Source organism: Nomascus leucogenys, chromosome X, assembly GCF_006542625.1.
Source record: "Nomascus leucogenys isolate Asia chromosome X, Asia_NLE_v1, whole genome shotgun sequence".
NCBI classification, from domain to species: domain Eukaryota; kingdom Metazoa; phylum Chordata; class Mammalia; order Primates; family Hylobatidae; genus Nomascus; species Nomascus leucogenys.
This window is the reverse complement of record NC_044406.1, coordinates 113,985,543-114,001,733: the sequence shown is the minus strand read 5'-3', so window position 1 is coordinate 114,001,733 and position 16,191 is coordinate 113,985,543. Positions and strand designations below refer to the sequence as shown.

The 16,191-nt window shown below is 34.7% G+C and overlaps 1 protein-coding gene across 1 annotated transcript; it reads left to right on the top strand.

The window, feature by feature from the left end:
* The first annotated feature begins 12,826 nt into the window (after positions 1–12,826).
* On the top strand, positions 12,827–14,123 carry ACTRT1 (actin related protein T1). Its single transcript, XM_030806521.1, is given in 6 exon segments — positions 12,827–12,831; positions 12,974–13,062; positions 13,065–13,276; positions 13,278–13,429; positions 13,431–13,690; positions 13,693–14,123. Coding segments are annotated over 6 exon segments (1,149 nt in total).
* The last annotated feature ends 2,068 nt before the right edge of the window (positions 14,124–16,191 follow it).

Sequence of the window (16,191 nt, the reverse complement as noted above, 5' to 3'; positions counted from 1 at the left end):
TTAAATAATATTGATTCTTCCAATCCATGAGCATAGGATGTATTTCCTTTTGTTTGCATCACCTATGATTTCTTTCAGCAGTGTTTTGTAGCTTTCCTTTTAGAGATCTTTCTCTCCCTTGGTTAATATATTTCTAGATATTTTATTTATTTTTTTGTAGCTATTGCAAAAGGGATTGAGTTTTTTGTTCGATTCTCAGCTTGGTCATTGCTGGTGTTTTAGCAGTGCTACTGATTCATGTGCATAAATTTTGTAACCTGAAACTTAATTGAATTCATTATCAAATCTAAGAGTCTTTTGGAGGAGTCTTTAGAGTGTTCTATGTATACAATCATATCATTGACAAACAGATAGTATCACTTCCTCTTTTCTAATTTGGATGCTCTCTATTGCTATCTCATGCCTGGTTTTTCTAGCTGGGATATCTGCTTGGTACTGCAGCTCAAGATATTTTTATTACTCAAACCAATAGGACAATTTGCTGAGGTCTGTGAGCTGCCCTCCTTCAAGAAAATCGCCGATTTCCCAAAATTTGTGTGAGGTTTAAAGTTTACTTTGCTGTTTATGTTATTGATGTTTATGTTATTGCTGTTTATTTTACTTGCTTCCAACAAGTAAGGTAAATTTTTCTGCTTCCATAATGATGGAGAACAGGCAACTGCTTTCTGGAGTTTCAGCTAATTTCCAACAGTGATGGCTAGTTCAAGTTTTTGTTTTTTGTTTTTGTTTTCCTGCTTCTAAGATGATAGAAAATAGTCTTGGCCTGGGGTCCCATTCCTAGGTAAGTAGCTAAATTGGGCTTTTTGTTTTTTTCTGATCTTGGAAACTCTCCATAATGACTAAAAGTTAGCAGTGACAACCAGCTGGTCTTAATTTCTTCTTACCGTTAGAGCTCTCAGCAATTATATTTGTTATTGTTGTTGTTATTTTGGTCTTTCTCCTATCAGATTTGACCAACTGTAACTGACTTGGTCAAATCTGGATGATAATTTCAAATTATGGGGAACGAGGCCTATGAACTGGCTACAATTCCTTGAGCTGCAAAAAAAAAAAAGAAAAAAAGAAAAAAGAATGATGTGTTTAGTATCTATGTTCACTTAATTCCTTAGAAAAACAATTTTCTTCCTTTTACTTTTCTTCCACCCTATTCATCCTTCCTCCTTTGTCATCTTTGGCATCAAGAAAAATTTAGAGAAGGCTTCTAATGACTTGTACCCTTTAAAGAACTCAGAACAAAAGTGCTACTCTCCCTTTTGAAGGTGTTGTGTTTTTTGTTGAGGTCACCTGCACGTTGTACACATGTACCCTAGAACTTAAAGTATAATAAAAAAAATTTTAAAAAAAAGATTCCTGGGCAGATTCTTCTTAGGCCTAAAGCTCTGCTTTCTTATATTGCATTACCTGACTCTTTGGCTTTTGGGGGTACCAAAGATTACCTTGTACTGTGAGCGGATTTGAGTTTGACATGTGTAATGGTGGATGAGAGCAACAAAGTTGGGTGTCGCTGAGGACAGTTTACAGAAAGTGGTCTTAGTTGTTTTATTTTTACTCTAGAAAGTTGTTGTTTGGGATCCTAATTCCAGCCTAGAGATTCACTCTACAGAGTCTTTCCCATTGCTTTTTCTCCAAAAATTAAGCTCAGTTGGCTTGTCTGCACATTTGCATGAGAAACTGAACTGTCATGTTCATAGATAAATGAGATACTGAGTTTCCTCAGTTCTGAAGAGAAAGGGCACCCCATTGTTTTTATGGAACCTCTACTAGCAAGTGTTTGTGTAAGATTAAAATTTCGAGGGCATGTCAGCTTTCCTAGTACTGCAGCAGGCTTACATATTATAGTATTTTATGCACATTTTAAACTGATGAGCAAATTACATCAAGGAAAAATTCAGAGCCCAAATGTCAACTTGCAGCTATAGAGGTCCTAAGATCTCTATCTCTGTCTTTCTTTCAGCTTGATTTACATCTGCTGTTATGTTTCTACTGAGCTAAAAACCACTGTTTAGACACAATTATTTCATTTTGCCTGGCCTAGAAAGCTTATTTTTAATAGCCAAACTTGAAAACAATGTAAATGTCCATCAGCAGGTGAATACATAAACAAACAGTGGTACGACCATAATAGAACACTACTCAGTAATAAAAATACATTTAACTTTTGATAATGTAACAACATAGTTAAACCTCAATATAATTGTGAGCAAATTTCATAAAAATTAGTACATATTGTATAATTACATGTATATAAAACTTCACAAAATACAAGATAATATGTATTGACAGAAAGCATATCAGAGGTTACCTGAGTAAGGGGAGAAGTGCAGGAGGGACGGATTATAATGGGTCGTGAACAAACTTTTAGGATTGATAGGTATGTTCATTATGTTTGTATATGGTCTTGTGGGTATATACATAGGTAAAACTTTTCAAACTTTAATATATAACTATGTTCACTTATTGTGTGTCAATTATATTCAAATCAGTTAAATAAAATGGAATTCTTTTTCTCCAAAAGTCCCTAGGCCCAGCCAGTTTTAACAGAAAGGTATAACAAAAAAGAAATAATTAAGTCCATTTTATAAATCTATTCCAGAATGTATAACGAAGAAACACTCCACAACTTACATTATAAAGTCTGCATGTGTAAAGCTTATATCAAATCCTGATAAGTGGAGTTCAACAAAAAAATTACAAGCATCTCTCTTTTATGAATATACGTGAGAAAATCATTAACAAAATATTTTAAAACTCAAAACAAAAATATTTGAACCCTATAACACATTATGTCCTCATCAGGTTTATTTCAGAAATGTCGATTGTTTTAAAATTTGCACTTCAATCAATGTTTTTTAATAAGTTAATAAATAATAGAAAAAACATATCACATTAAATCTGATGGTAAGAAACACTATCAAAATAGTATTTGATAAAATTTAACATTCATTCATCATAAAATCTTTTAGCAAAATAAAAAAGTGGAAGATGATTTTTTAATACTAATAATGGATAACATTAAAAAATTCTGTATAGAAACCATCATACTTAAATGGAATGAAACTGAAGGCATTCATTTTAATTTCAGGAAAGAAACAAAGGTGTCTTTTATTACCAACCCTGTTTATCATTGTGCTGTAAGCTAATAAATAGAAAGCTATAACAAACAGAAACTAAGCATAGAATTTCAATTAGCCACAGATGACAATGATATGCTTAGAAATAAAATAATCTACAGGCAAATGATTAGAGGTACTATGAGAGTTTAGCAAAATTTGTGGATACAGGATCATAATACAGAAAGAAACTGTAGTTCTATGCAACAGTAAGAATCTCTTCTTGCAATTTTTAAAGTTTGATCTGTAGTAACATGAAAAATAATTCATAGGAGGGAATAAGAAAATATAAAAAAAGACTTAAAGACAACTTTACCAAACAGATTGAAGCATAAAAATAATAGTAGTGGAGGCTATTTTATCATTCTTATCAGCATCATTCCTTGGTCCAAAGCCTGTGACAGCTGTTGGTTATGAAACATCTTTTGCAGATGTAAAGTACATTTTACTAACATTTTATTAAATGGTTCTGAAGATTTGGATCTTAGAAAGTAGGAAAGGTAGACTTGCTATGTCCCTGTAGAATATTTAAGCTTTATTTTAGTATCATTTTATGCTAATTTATTATTTTATATCCTATTGTGTGGTTGCTAAATCTACTGCTTTTAAGACAGGATTTGCCATGTAGTCTGAGATATCATTTATACAACACATAAGAATCAAGAACTGAAACTAAAATACTGGCTAGCTCAAAAAGAGATTTCTTTTATGAATGCAATTCAATGTCTTCTCATCACATGTTGGATGCTAAATGCTGTGAATTGCTTCATTTTGCATTTTATCATCAGAATTAAATATTGAGTCTTTAAGATCAAAGAAAAACAATATTAAATTTTAGGTAAATAATCACATTGGTTGAACTGTAAATCCCTTGTGATTATACTTTCATAGTACACAAGGAGTCAATATTCTTTAAGAAAATAGGTATCTTATTTGAATAATAAATAAGTGATCTTCATATCTTCAATTAAAATTATTTTTCTTTCTCTTATTTGCTTATTATAGTTTATCTGATGTTGATGCTTTTGCCCTTTATATATTTCTAAGGACATACACAATAGGAGGGTAAGACACCACATTAATACATGAAATTTTGTTGCCACACAGTACATATTTTTGGTGAATTGTGTTTTACATGTAGTATTCAGTTAGGGGGTACACAATTACATTAGATTAGTTCACTATTAATGTTTGAATTCAACAAAAGGGAGTAACACAGAAGTGTGGACAAACTGCAAATGTTATCTCATTCTATGCATTCACTTTACTAAGTCTCTATTTAAATGGCTTTTATGAAAAACTGCATGAAGAAAGTTAAATACAAAGATAATTCCTAGGGAAATAGTAATTTTCATGTGAAGTGCAGTTAGTTTGCACCTACAAGGTCAAAGGAAAGGATGATTCTCAACCAAAGTCTAATTTAATTTATCTCACCATTTTAGGAGGTATTGATAATTGTGGGAAAGAAAAAACAATACTAGATTCTTAGTAAATCACTGTCCCAGAAATATATATAAAGACTGAAAAAGTTAAGTGGGACTAGAAGTTGTTTTACTGCTTATTCTACCTTCTTTACTACATGAAAAGTTTCTAGATCAAGGGAAAATGACAGTTATTCTGGATGCATTTGAATGAAGATATTTATAACATTTGGTTATCTATTTAGCTTTCATAATGATTTTTGAGAGTTTCTACTCTAAATAAAAAGAATTACTTGCCAAAATAACTTGCCTTCATATAACATTTTCTCAGGACAGATAAGCTCATCTTCAACGTGATCACGTTTGTCTGTTCCCAGACTGTTGAGGAAGCTGAAGTAGAGATACAATTGACATTTTCAAGCCTTTTCAGTACAGATCTTGGCTGCCCAGGGGACTCATTCCTTTAAGAGTAATTATTTTATACACTGTTGGTTTATCTTTTGTTGTTATTTCTGCAGCAAAGCTCTGTGAATACAAACCACCAAATCTTTAGCTGTACTACATTTTTACCCTTATATGAGATCAAATGAATCTTTAGATGTTCCCTTCAACTTCTTAAAAATCACCATCAGTGCATATTTAATAAGAGGCTTATAGTATGAAGAAATATAAAACACATTCTTGGTACCGTTATTAAAACTATATAAGATAGCATCCTAAGTCTACAGTGAGTGGGCTAGTTAAATTTCCACCTTTTTATTGTAATTATTCTTTGGCTTATCTATTCGCCAAATGTCAAGGACCTACAATATGTGGATGACATTGCACTATATGTATTTTTAATTTACTAAGATGTATATGAGTGTTATTTTCCCAGAAATTGCCAATGATTTTTTTCAATCTTCTACATTCATCGTACATACATGTGTAGATCAGTACTCATCCAGACCCTTGTACAGGTCTTCCAAGCTTTCTCATCATGCAGCTCTGATCAATCCAGTGTTTTGCTCCATGAATTGTAGACATCCTGTGCCCTCTCAACTCCAAATTCTCTCTGCTCAAGTCATTAAGACTATTGGGGTCTAAATGGACTTTCCCTCTCTTCTCTGTGGCCAGGAAATTCACTACAGGTAGGAAACTGGACAGTTATAGGAATACCTTTATTTGTTTCTATTTTCACAGGGATTCCTGGCATCACTACCAATTAATTAAAGTCTGAAAATGTTCATTTAAAATACACTGTTATTTTTCCAGTTGTTTGCAGTGGGATAATGATACATATTATTCCTGTAGCTTTATCATGCCAAAAAGAAGTAAAAAGCTGTGGTTACATACCACTCTGTCCAACCCGTCCATTATAAACATCTGTTATCATATCAAGGACTTTATGCATCTATGTTATGATAGACATTAGGTCGTAATTTTCATTTTTCATAATTTCTTTCTCAGCTTATGGTGTCAGGGTTGTTTCTTTCCTAGAGTATATTGAGAAGGTTTGCTGTCTATATATATTCACAGAATATGTGTAAAATAAATATTATTTCTTTTTTTACATTGCTTAATAAAATTCAGAGTGAAACTACCTGGATCTGGAGTTGTCTTTGTGGAAAGAGATGTGAATATAAACTTAATTTGTTTTAATAAATATAAAGTATTTAGGTTATCTATTTTTGAGATAATTGTACTATATTTTGTTTTGTAAGAATTTTTTTTACTTCAACCTAGTTGTTAGATTAATTGGCAAAAACCTTGTATACCATTTTCCAAAATTTCGTTTAGATGGGAAGAATAAGCTCTAGTGATCTATTGCACAGCATGGGGACTATAGTTAATAATAATGTATGTTTCAAAATTGCTAAAATAGTACATTTTAAATGTTCTCACAACAGAGAAATGATAGCTATATGAGGTGATAGATATGTTAATTAGCCCAATTTAATTATTGCACAAAGTACACACATATGTATATACCATCACATTGTACCTCATAAATATATACAATTATTGTTAATTAAAATCAAAATTGAACTAAAAATACACTATTCCTTTATTATTACTTTTTATAAATGTATTTTATTTTTTAAAACAAAAATGACCTTATTATATACAATTAATTTTATAACAAATTGTTTTTGTTTAACACATCAAGCAACAAACTTCAGGTACTATTGACCTACCACATGATTTTTCCTATTTGTCCAGTGCTCCTTTGGATGGCTATACCTCCATTCAAGTCACTTCTGATGTTGGACACTGTAGTGGTTTTGTGTGTGTGTGTGCATAAATTAACAATCTATGTTTTAAAAATAGTCTAGCTTTCAAGCAAAATTGTGAAGAAAGTGCAGAGAATTACCATACACTCCTTTCCCAGCAATACATTACCGTTCCCTTTGAAGTTCCATACAGTTGTGATATGTTTCTTATACTCAATGAACCAGCAATACCATATCATTATCAACCAAAGTTTCTAGTACACATTAGAGTTCAATCTTAGTCTTGTATATTCTATGCATTTTGACAAATTTATAATGATATGGTAACCACCATTACAAAATCATACAGAATACTTGTACTGTCTTAAAAAACCCCTGTGCTCCACCTATTTATCCCTTCTTCCCCCCAAACAGATGACTTGTTAATATCTCCATAGTTTTGCCTTTTCTAGAATGCCATATAGTTGGAATCATACAGTATGTACATTTTTTAGATTGGCTTCTTTCACTTATTGTTATGCACTTGTTTGTTTTATGTCTTTTCATAGCTTGACAGCCCATTTTTTTCCTCTGAATAACATCTCATTGTCTGATGTACCACAGTTTATCCATTCAACTATTGAAGGACATCTTGGTTGCTTCCAAGTTTTGGCAATTATAAATTTGTATGAAAGTTTTTGGATGGGCATAAGTTTCAAATCATATGGAAAAAATAACAAGCAGAGGGACTGCTGGATCCTATGGTAAGAATACATTTAGTTTTGTAAGAAATTGCCAGTGTCTTCCAAAGTGGCTGTACCATCTGCATTCCCATCTGTAGTGAATGAATATTTCTGTTGCTCTATTTTCTCACTAGAATTTTGTGTTCTCAGTGCTTTAGATCTTTGCCATTCTTACAGGTATATAGTGCTACTTCATCATTGTTTTGTTTATATTCCTTTATTATTACATTTAATGTTCATAAGAATTGCAATGAAGTAACCTTTTTCATTCTTGACATTGGTAGTTTGCATCTTCTCTCTCATGTCATTATCAGTTTTGCTAGATGTTTATAATTTTATTAACATTTTCAGAGAACAACTGTTTGTCTTTATATTTGTCTCAATTATTTGTCTATTTCCTGTTTTATTTGTTTTAGTTCATTCCTTCACCATTTCTTTCCAACTACAAACATTAAATTTCTTCTTTCTCAAACATCTTTAAATAGAAGTTTATATTTACTTTATAATTTTTATGTTTTATAAAATAAGAATTTAGCATTTATATATTTCTTTTTAAGCTCTGTTGTCACTGCATCTCAAAAAAATTGTGTATGTTATGTTTTCACTATATATGTGAAAATATTTTCTAATTGTTCTTTTGTTTTTTTAACCCCTTTTTTTCTATATATTTTGATATTGAATATCTATTTTGATATTGAATTCAAAACTAAATGTCAGAGAACATTCTCTATATGATTTCAGATTTTGGTAATTACTTTCCACTTATTTTATATCTTAATATATGGTTCATTTTAGTAAACAGCTTCATGCTAATTTTTAATGAAGGTGCAAAATGTTGTGCAACCTCCTCTTATATCTAGTTACAAAATATTTTTCTCCCTTAAAGAAAATTGCACTAACATTAAGCCCTCACTTGCTGTATTAGCCCGTTTTCACAGTGATATAAAGATACTACCTGAGACTGGGTAATTTATAAAAAGAAGAAGTTTAATTGACTCACAGTTCTGCATGGCTCAGGGGGCCTCAGGAAACTTACTGTTATAGCAGAAGGCAAAGTGGAAGCTGGCACCTTCTTCACAAGGCAGCAGGAGAGAGAGAGTGCAGGGAAAACTGTCACTTTTTTTTTTACCATCAGATCTCATGAAAAGAGCATGGGGGAACCACCCCCCAATCCAATAACCTTCCACCGGGTCCCTCCCTCGACATATGGGGATTATAAATTGAGATGAGATTTGGGTGGAGACACAGAGCCAAATCATATCATTCTGCCCCTGGTCCCTCCCAATCTCATGTCCTTTTCACATTTTAAAACCAATCATGCCTTCCCAATAGTCCCCCAAAGTCTTAACTCTTTCCAGGATTAACCCAAATGTCCACGTCCAAAGTTTCATTTGAGACAACAAGTCCTTTTTGCTTATGAGCCTGTAAAAACAAAACAAACAAACAAACAACCATGTTAGTTACTTCCAAGAAAGAATAGGGATACAGGCAGTAAGTAAATGTTCCCATTCAAAATGTGAGAAATTGACCAAAACTAAGGGGTCACAGTCCCTGTGCAAGTTCAAAACCCAGCAGGGCACTCATTAAACTTTAAAGCTCCAAAATCTCCTTTGACTCCATGTCTAACATCCAGGTCATGCCGATGCAAGGTGTGGAGTCCCATTGCCTTGGGCAGCTCCACCCCTGTTGCTCTGCAGGAACAGCATCTTTAACTGCTTTCATGGGCTGGCATTAAGTGCCTGTGTCTTTTCCATGCTCGTTGTGCAAGCTGTCAGTGGATGTACCTTTCTGGGATCTGGAGGATGGTGGTCCTCTTCTCACAGCTCCACTAGGCAGTGTCACAGTGGGGAATCTGTTTGGGGGCTCCAATCCCACATTACCCTCCCATACTGCCCTAGCAGAAGTTCTACATGAGGGCTCCATCCCTGCAGCAGACTTCTGCCTGGACATCCAGGAGTTTTCATACATCCTCTGAAATCTAGGTGAAGGTTCCCAAAGCTCAGCTTTGTCTTCTGTGCACTTTCAGGCCCACCAACACTATGTTGAAGCTGCCAAGGCTTGGGGCTTGCACCCTATGAAGCAATGAACCAAGTTGTACCTTTGCCCCTTTTAGCCATGACTGAAGCTGGAGCAGCTAGAATGCAGGGCACCATGTCCTTGGGCAACACAGAGCAGCAAGGCCCTGGGCCTGACACACAGAACCAATTTTCCCTCCTAGGCTTCTGGGTCTGTGATGGGAGGGACTGCCATGAAGATCTCTGACATGCCCTGGAGACATTTTCCTCATTGTCTTGGTGATTAAAATTCAGCTCCTTGCTAATTATGCAAATTCCTGCAGCCAGCTTGAATATCTCCCCCAAAAATGGGTTTTTCTTTTCTACCACATGGTCAGTCTGCAAATTTTTCAAATCTTTATGCTCTGTTTCCCTTTTAAACATAAGTTCCCATTCCAAACCATCTCTTTGTGAATGCATATGACTGAATGCTTTTAGAATAAGCCAGGTCACATCTTGAATGCTTTGCTGCTCAGAAATTTCTTCTGCCAGATACCCTAAATCATCTCTCTCAAGTTCAAAATTCCAAGATCTCTAGGGCAGGGGCAAAATGCCATCAGTCTCTTTGCTAAAGCACAGAAAGAGTGACCTTTGCTCCAGTTCCCAATATATTTCTCATCTTCATCTGAGACCATCTCAACCTGGACTTCATTGTCTATTTCTTTATCAGCATTTTGGTCAAAACTATTCAACAAGTCTCTAGGAAGTTCCAAACTTTCCAAAATCATCCTGTCTTTTACTGACCACTCCAAACTGTTCCAACTGCTGTTCATTACCCAGCCCAAAGTCACTTCCACATTTTCAGGTTATCTTTATATCAGTACCCCACTATCCCAGTACCTGTTTTATGTATTAGTCTGTTTTCACACTGATGTAAAGATACTACCTGTGTCTGGGTAATTTATAAACAAAAGAGGTTTAATTGAGTCACAGTTCCACATGGCTGGGGAGGTCTCAGGAAACTTAAAATTATGGTGGAAGGAAAAATGGAAACAGGAACCTCTTCACAAGCCAGCAGAAGACAGAGTGCAGTAGAAATGGTCACTTTTTTACCACCAGATCTCTTGATACCTTCCTCAATATCATGAGAACAGTATGGGGGTAACTGCCCCCATGATCCAATCACCTCCAATCAGATCCCTTCCTCAACACATGAGGATTACAATTTGAGATAAGATTTGGGTTGGGACACGGAGCCAAACCATATCACATGCTAATCCCCTCTGCTGATAGAACCTGGCAAACACCAATTAGCTTTATATTTCTATGAGTACAGACTCTTATTCTGAATATTTCATGGAATCATACAATATGTGACCTTTTGTGTCTGGTTTCTGTTAGCATTTTCAAGGTTTATCCATCCTTCAGAAGTTCTGTGTAAACTATTTTTACGGCTTATTCATATACATACATATATATATCACAATTTGTTCATCCATTCATCCATTAATGGACATTTGTGTTGTTTCCATCTGTTGGCTATTGTCAATAGGGCTGTTAACATTTGCAAAATATTATTAGTTTGAGTAACTTCTTTTCATTTTTGGGGTACATACCTAGGAGTGGAATCATTAGGTCAAATATCAATTCTATGTTTAATTTTTTAAGGGCCTGCCAAAATATTTTTTCGACAGCACTATGTTTTGAATGTCCTTTCCAAAACTCATGTTGAAATGTAATTGCCATTTTGATGGTATTAAGATGGGGACCTTTAAGAGAAGATTTGGTTATGAGGGTAAAGCCCTCATGAATAGATTAATGCTGTTATCATGGAAATGGGTTTGTTATCACCAGACTGGGCTCTTGACAAAAGGATTAATACTGTCCCCATTTTTTCTCTCCCTATGCCTTCCATTATGTGGTGACCCTCACTAGGTGCTGACGCTATGCTCTTAGACTGCCTAGCCTCTAGAATTGTGAGCCAAATAAACGTTTTTTTTTTAATTACCCGGTCTGTGATATTTGTTATATCAGCAGAAAATGAATAAGATACACAGTGACTGAACCATTTTATATTACCACCAGCAATAAATGAGGTCTCCAATTTCTCCACATCCTCAATAACACTCGATATTTTCTGTTGTTCTATAACAGCCATCTTAGTGATTGTGAAGTAATATCATTTTGGTTTTGATTTGCATTTCCTTTTTCACTAGTCATCAATGAAATGCAAGTCTAAACCATAATGAGATGCCACTTCACACCTACTATGATGCCTAGAATAAAAAATGTATTAATTAGCATTGGCAAACATGTGGAGAACCTCACCAACTCTGCCATTAGGAACTTAAATGTCTCAGACACTTTGAGAAAAAGACTAAAAATTCCAGAAATAATTATACTTAGAGTTACCATATATGACTCAGCTTTTCCACTCTTAGATATGTAACTGGAAGAAATGAAGATATAAATTCACACATAAATATATACAAGATTGTTTCAAGCAGCATATTTTATAATAGTCAAATAGTGAAAGAAATCCAAATGTCTATCAACTGATAGATGGATAAACAAAATGTGTTATATGCGAACATTGAATCTTGAAACATTATGAAAAGTGAATGAAGCCAGTCACAAAATACCATATATTTTATCATTGTACTGTAAGAAATATGAAGAACTGGTAAATCCATAAAGATCGAAAATACATTAGTGGTCGTTTAAGTATCTGGAGGATGGTTTGAAGAGAGGGTGATAGCTAAAGAATATGGGGTTTCTTTTTAGTGATAAAAATATTTTGATTTACTTTTGTAATGTGCAGATATCAGCAAATATACTAGAAAACATTGAGTTATATAATTGCAAAGGGGTAAATTGGTTGTTATGTAAATTTATCTCAATAAAATTGTTTTTGAAAATGTAAGAGAAAAAAAAGTACATTCTAAGTGCCTGCTGGAACTGAGTTGCAGGTATCGCAAATCAGAAATTCACCTGTATCTAGTGCTTAGTTTTTCTCCTTCAAAAGGAGATGTGTTTTTGTCATTCCACAATAAGCAGCTCAGCAGAGCAGAGAGGGAAGGACTATGGGACAAACCTATGGACTGGCAGCTTCACTTTGTTCTCTAACTAGAGGCCTCTTCTTTGGAGTCACAGGCTTATCAAAGCTTTCTATAGGTATGGTTTGCATTCCTTGGTTTCATATCTGACAAATTAGGAAGTACTAGTTGCTTGAAGACCCCTGCCCTCTGATGCTCACCGAGGACAAATGTGGCCTTGTCTGGATTGTTACACAGAGGGCAATCATCCCTGAAATTGTTTCAGCAGATCCTGGGTCTACAGAAAGGAGACAAGACTCAAGGATTGAGGATGGGGTATTTTAGTGGATTGGAGGCTGCCAGCTAGCTCTGCCTGGGTGACAATCTGAGAATTTTGGAACCCTGTGGACTTAAAATTTCCAAAGGTGTCTGTTTCCTCATAAAGTAACCTAAGTGTTCTTTCTTTATTTTGGGGAAGTCCAGAAGAACATGCTACAGACACGTTTAATCCACATGTATTAGATGTGCCAGCTGTAATTTTTAACAATGGTTCTAGATTCTGCAAAGCAGCCTCTCTGGAGAGATTGGACACAACCATGTCAACAACTCCATCTTGGGACATCCTAAATGCAACATGCCTTCAGCAAGACCCAACCAGAAGTATTTCAGGGGGCAAGAACCCTTGTACAAGTAGGAGGACTTATATCTGCACTACCCCAATGAGTGTGGGCTGGTACCAGGATGGGATGACATGGAGAAACTCTGGAAACATCTCTTTGAATAGGAGCCCAGAAAAAAAACCCAGCCAACAGCCTGTACTCATGATTGAGCCCTCTCAGAACCCTAGAGAAATTTGATAAAAGCTTGCAGAAATGATGTTTGAGAACTTCAGTGTCCCTGCTTTCTACCTGTCTAACCATGCAGTGGCAGCACTCTGCCTCTGCCTGTGTTACAGGCCTGATGGTGGATAGTGGAGATGGGGTCACTTGCACTGTCCACATCTATGAGGGTTACTCCCTGCCTCGTGCAGTCACCAAGCTCTTTGTAGCAGGGAGGGACATCATAAAGCACCTCACCTGGCTCCTCTTTGCTAGTGGGTGTACTTTTCCTTGCATACTCTACAAGGCTTTGGTAAATAACATCAACGGGAAGCTGTGCAGCATTGCCTTGGAGCCACATAAAAAGCTATGCAAGACGCCGGAGACATCCTGAGAGAATACAAACTGCCAGATGGGAATGTCATCCACATTGGGGACCAACTGTATCAAGTGCCCGAAGTTCTTTTTGCCCCTGACCTGCTGGGAATCCACAGCCCGGGACTCTCAATAATGGCCTCCAGCAACATAATGAACTGTGACACTGACATCCAGAAGAAAGTTTTTGCAGAGATTGTACTGTCTGGGGGCACCACTCTCTTTTCTGGGCCAGAGGAAAGTCTCATGAAAGAACTGGAACAGCTAGCTTCCAAAGGTACTCATATCAAAATTATGGCTTCTGTTGCTCGATGCTTCTTTGTGTGGATTGGTGTATCCATCGTGACCTCTCTGAGCAGTTTCAAACAAATGTGGGTTACCTCTGCAGATTTTAGTGATTATGGGACATCTGTGGTTCAGAGAAGATGCTTTTAAAGATCCTTGAGCTCAGGGAACAACTTGATAGGCGAGATCACAGAAGCACCAGTGGGAGGTGCCACTGTCCTTAAGGCTTTTTCAGGATGTTGAATAAAAGTGTTTTCACATTTTATGTTTCTATATATTTTTCTTTGCACATTGTTGTAAATGTTGTACAAGTATCTATTTGAGTCCCCGCTGAATTCTTTTGGCTATATACCTATAAGTGTATTTTATGGGTCATTTACTAATTCTTTTTTTTAACTTTTTGAGGACTGCCAGAGTGCTTTTCTAGTAGACTCACCATTTTACACTCCCATCATCAATGTAAGAGTATTTTATTCTCCTCGTTGAAAACACTGCTAGTTTTTCTGTTTTTTGAATAATAGCCATTTGAAAGTGGTATCTCATTGTGATTTTTATTTGCATTACCTAATGGTTAGTGATGTCTAGCATTTTTATGTGTTTATTTACTATTTCTATATCTTCTTTGGAGAAATATTTAGTCAGTCTTTAGCCTGTTTTTTAATTGGCTTGTGTGTAGTTTGGCAGTCTATTTTAGGAGTTCTTTATATAGTCCAGATATTACACTGCTATAATATATGTGAGTTTTATTCTCCTATTTATTGATTTGGCTTTCTACTGTCTTGACATTATCATTTGATGTGCAAAAATTAATTTTGATAAAGTCCAATTTATTTTTTTCTTCATTTTCATTTGGTATCATATTTAGGAAACCATTGTCAATTTCAAAGTCATGAAGATTTACTCCTATGTTTTCTTCTGAGAATCTTATGGTGTCAGTTCTTACATTTAGGGTTTTTATTCATTTTGAGTTAATTTTTTTATGCAGCATGAGATAATTATCCAGCTTCATTCTTTTGTATGTGACTATCCTGTTTTTCCAACACTATTGAAGATACTGTTTTTTCCCATTGTATGGTCTTGACACGCTTGTTGAAAATCAATTGAACTTATATGTATAGGTTTGTTTCTGAGCTCTCAATTCTATTCCATTAATATATAAGCTTATCTTTATGCTACGACCACACTGATTTTATTACAGTTGCTTTACAGTAAATTTTGTAATTAGGAAGTGTGAGTTCTCCAATTTTGTTCTGCATTTTCAAAATTAATTTGGTTATTTGGGGTTCCTTGAAATCCTTAAACTCCAATAGATTTGGATTTTAGAACAAGTTTCTCCATTTTTGTAACAAACACCATTAAAATTTTAATAAGGAATGTGTTGAATTTGTATATCACGTTTTTAGTATCATCATCTTAATAACACCAAGTATTCCAATATATGCATAAAGAATATATTTTGACATGTATGTGTATCTTTGACTTTTTTCAGCAATGTTTTCCAGTTTTCAGTGTACAAGTTTTGTGCCTAAGTTCATTCCTACTTATTATTTTATTCTGTTGTCAATTGAATTAATTCATTTTCTTTTCAGGCTGGTTTTTAATAATGTATAGAAATACAACTGATATTTGCTTGTTGATTTCATATCCTACAACCTGGCTAAACTTGTTTATTAGCTCTAATGTTTCTGTGTATATTTTTATTCCTTAGAATTTTCTACATGTAAGTACATATCATCTGTAAACAGAGATAATTTTACTTCTCCCTTTCCAGTTTAGATGCATTTTTAAATCTTGTTCTTGCCAAATTGATCTGGGTACAACTTTCAGTACTATACTTGAATAGGAATTGGGAAAGCAGCCATCCTTTTCTTCTTCCTGATCTTAGGGTCAAATCTTGTAATCTCTCTCTATTGAGTATGATGTTAGCTGTAGGTTTTTCATATGTGGTCTTTGTCATGTTGAGGATATTTCCTTATAGGTCTAGTTAATAGATTGTTTACATTATAAAAAGGTTTTGGACTTTGCCAAAAGCTTTCTGTGCATCATTTGAGATTATGTTGTTTATGTTTTTTTACATGGCAACCTTTTCTTCATTCTGTTGATGTGGTGTATTACTTTGATTGATTTACATATGATAAACTGCTTTTGAATTCCTGGGATGAATCCCATTTTGTCATAATGAATAATCCTTTTAATATGTTGCTGAGTTCGGTTTGCT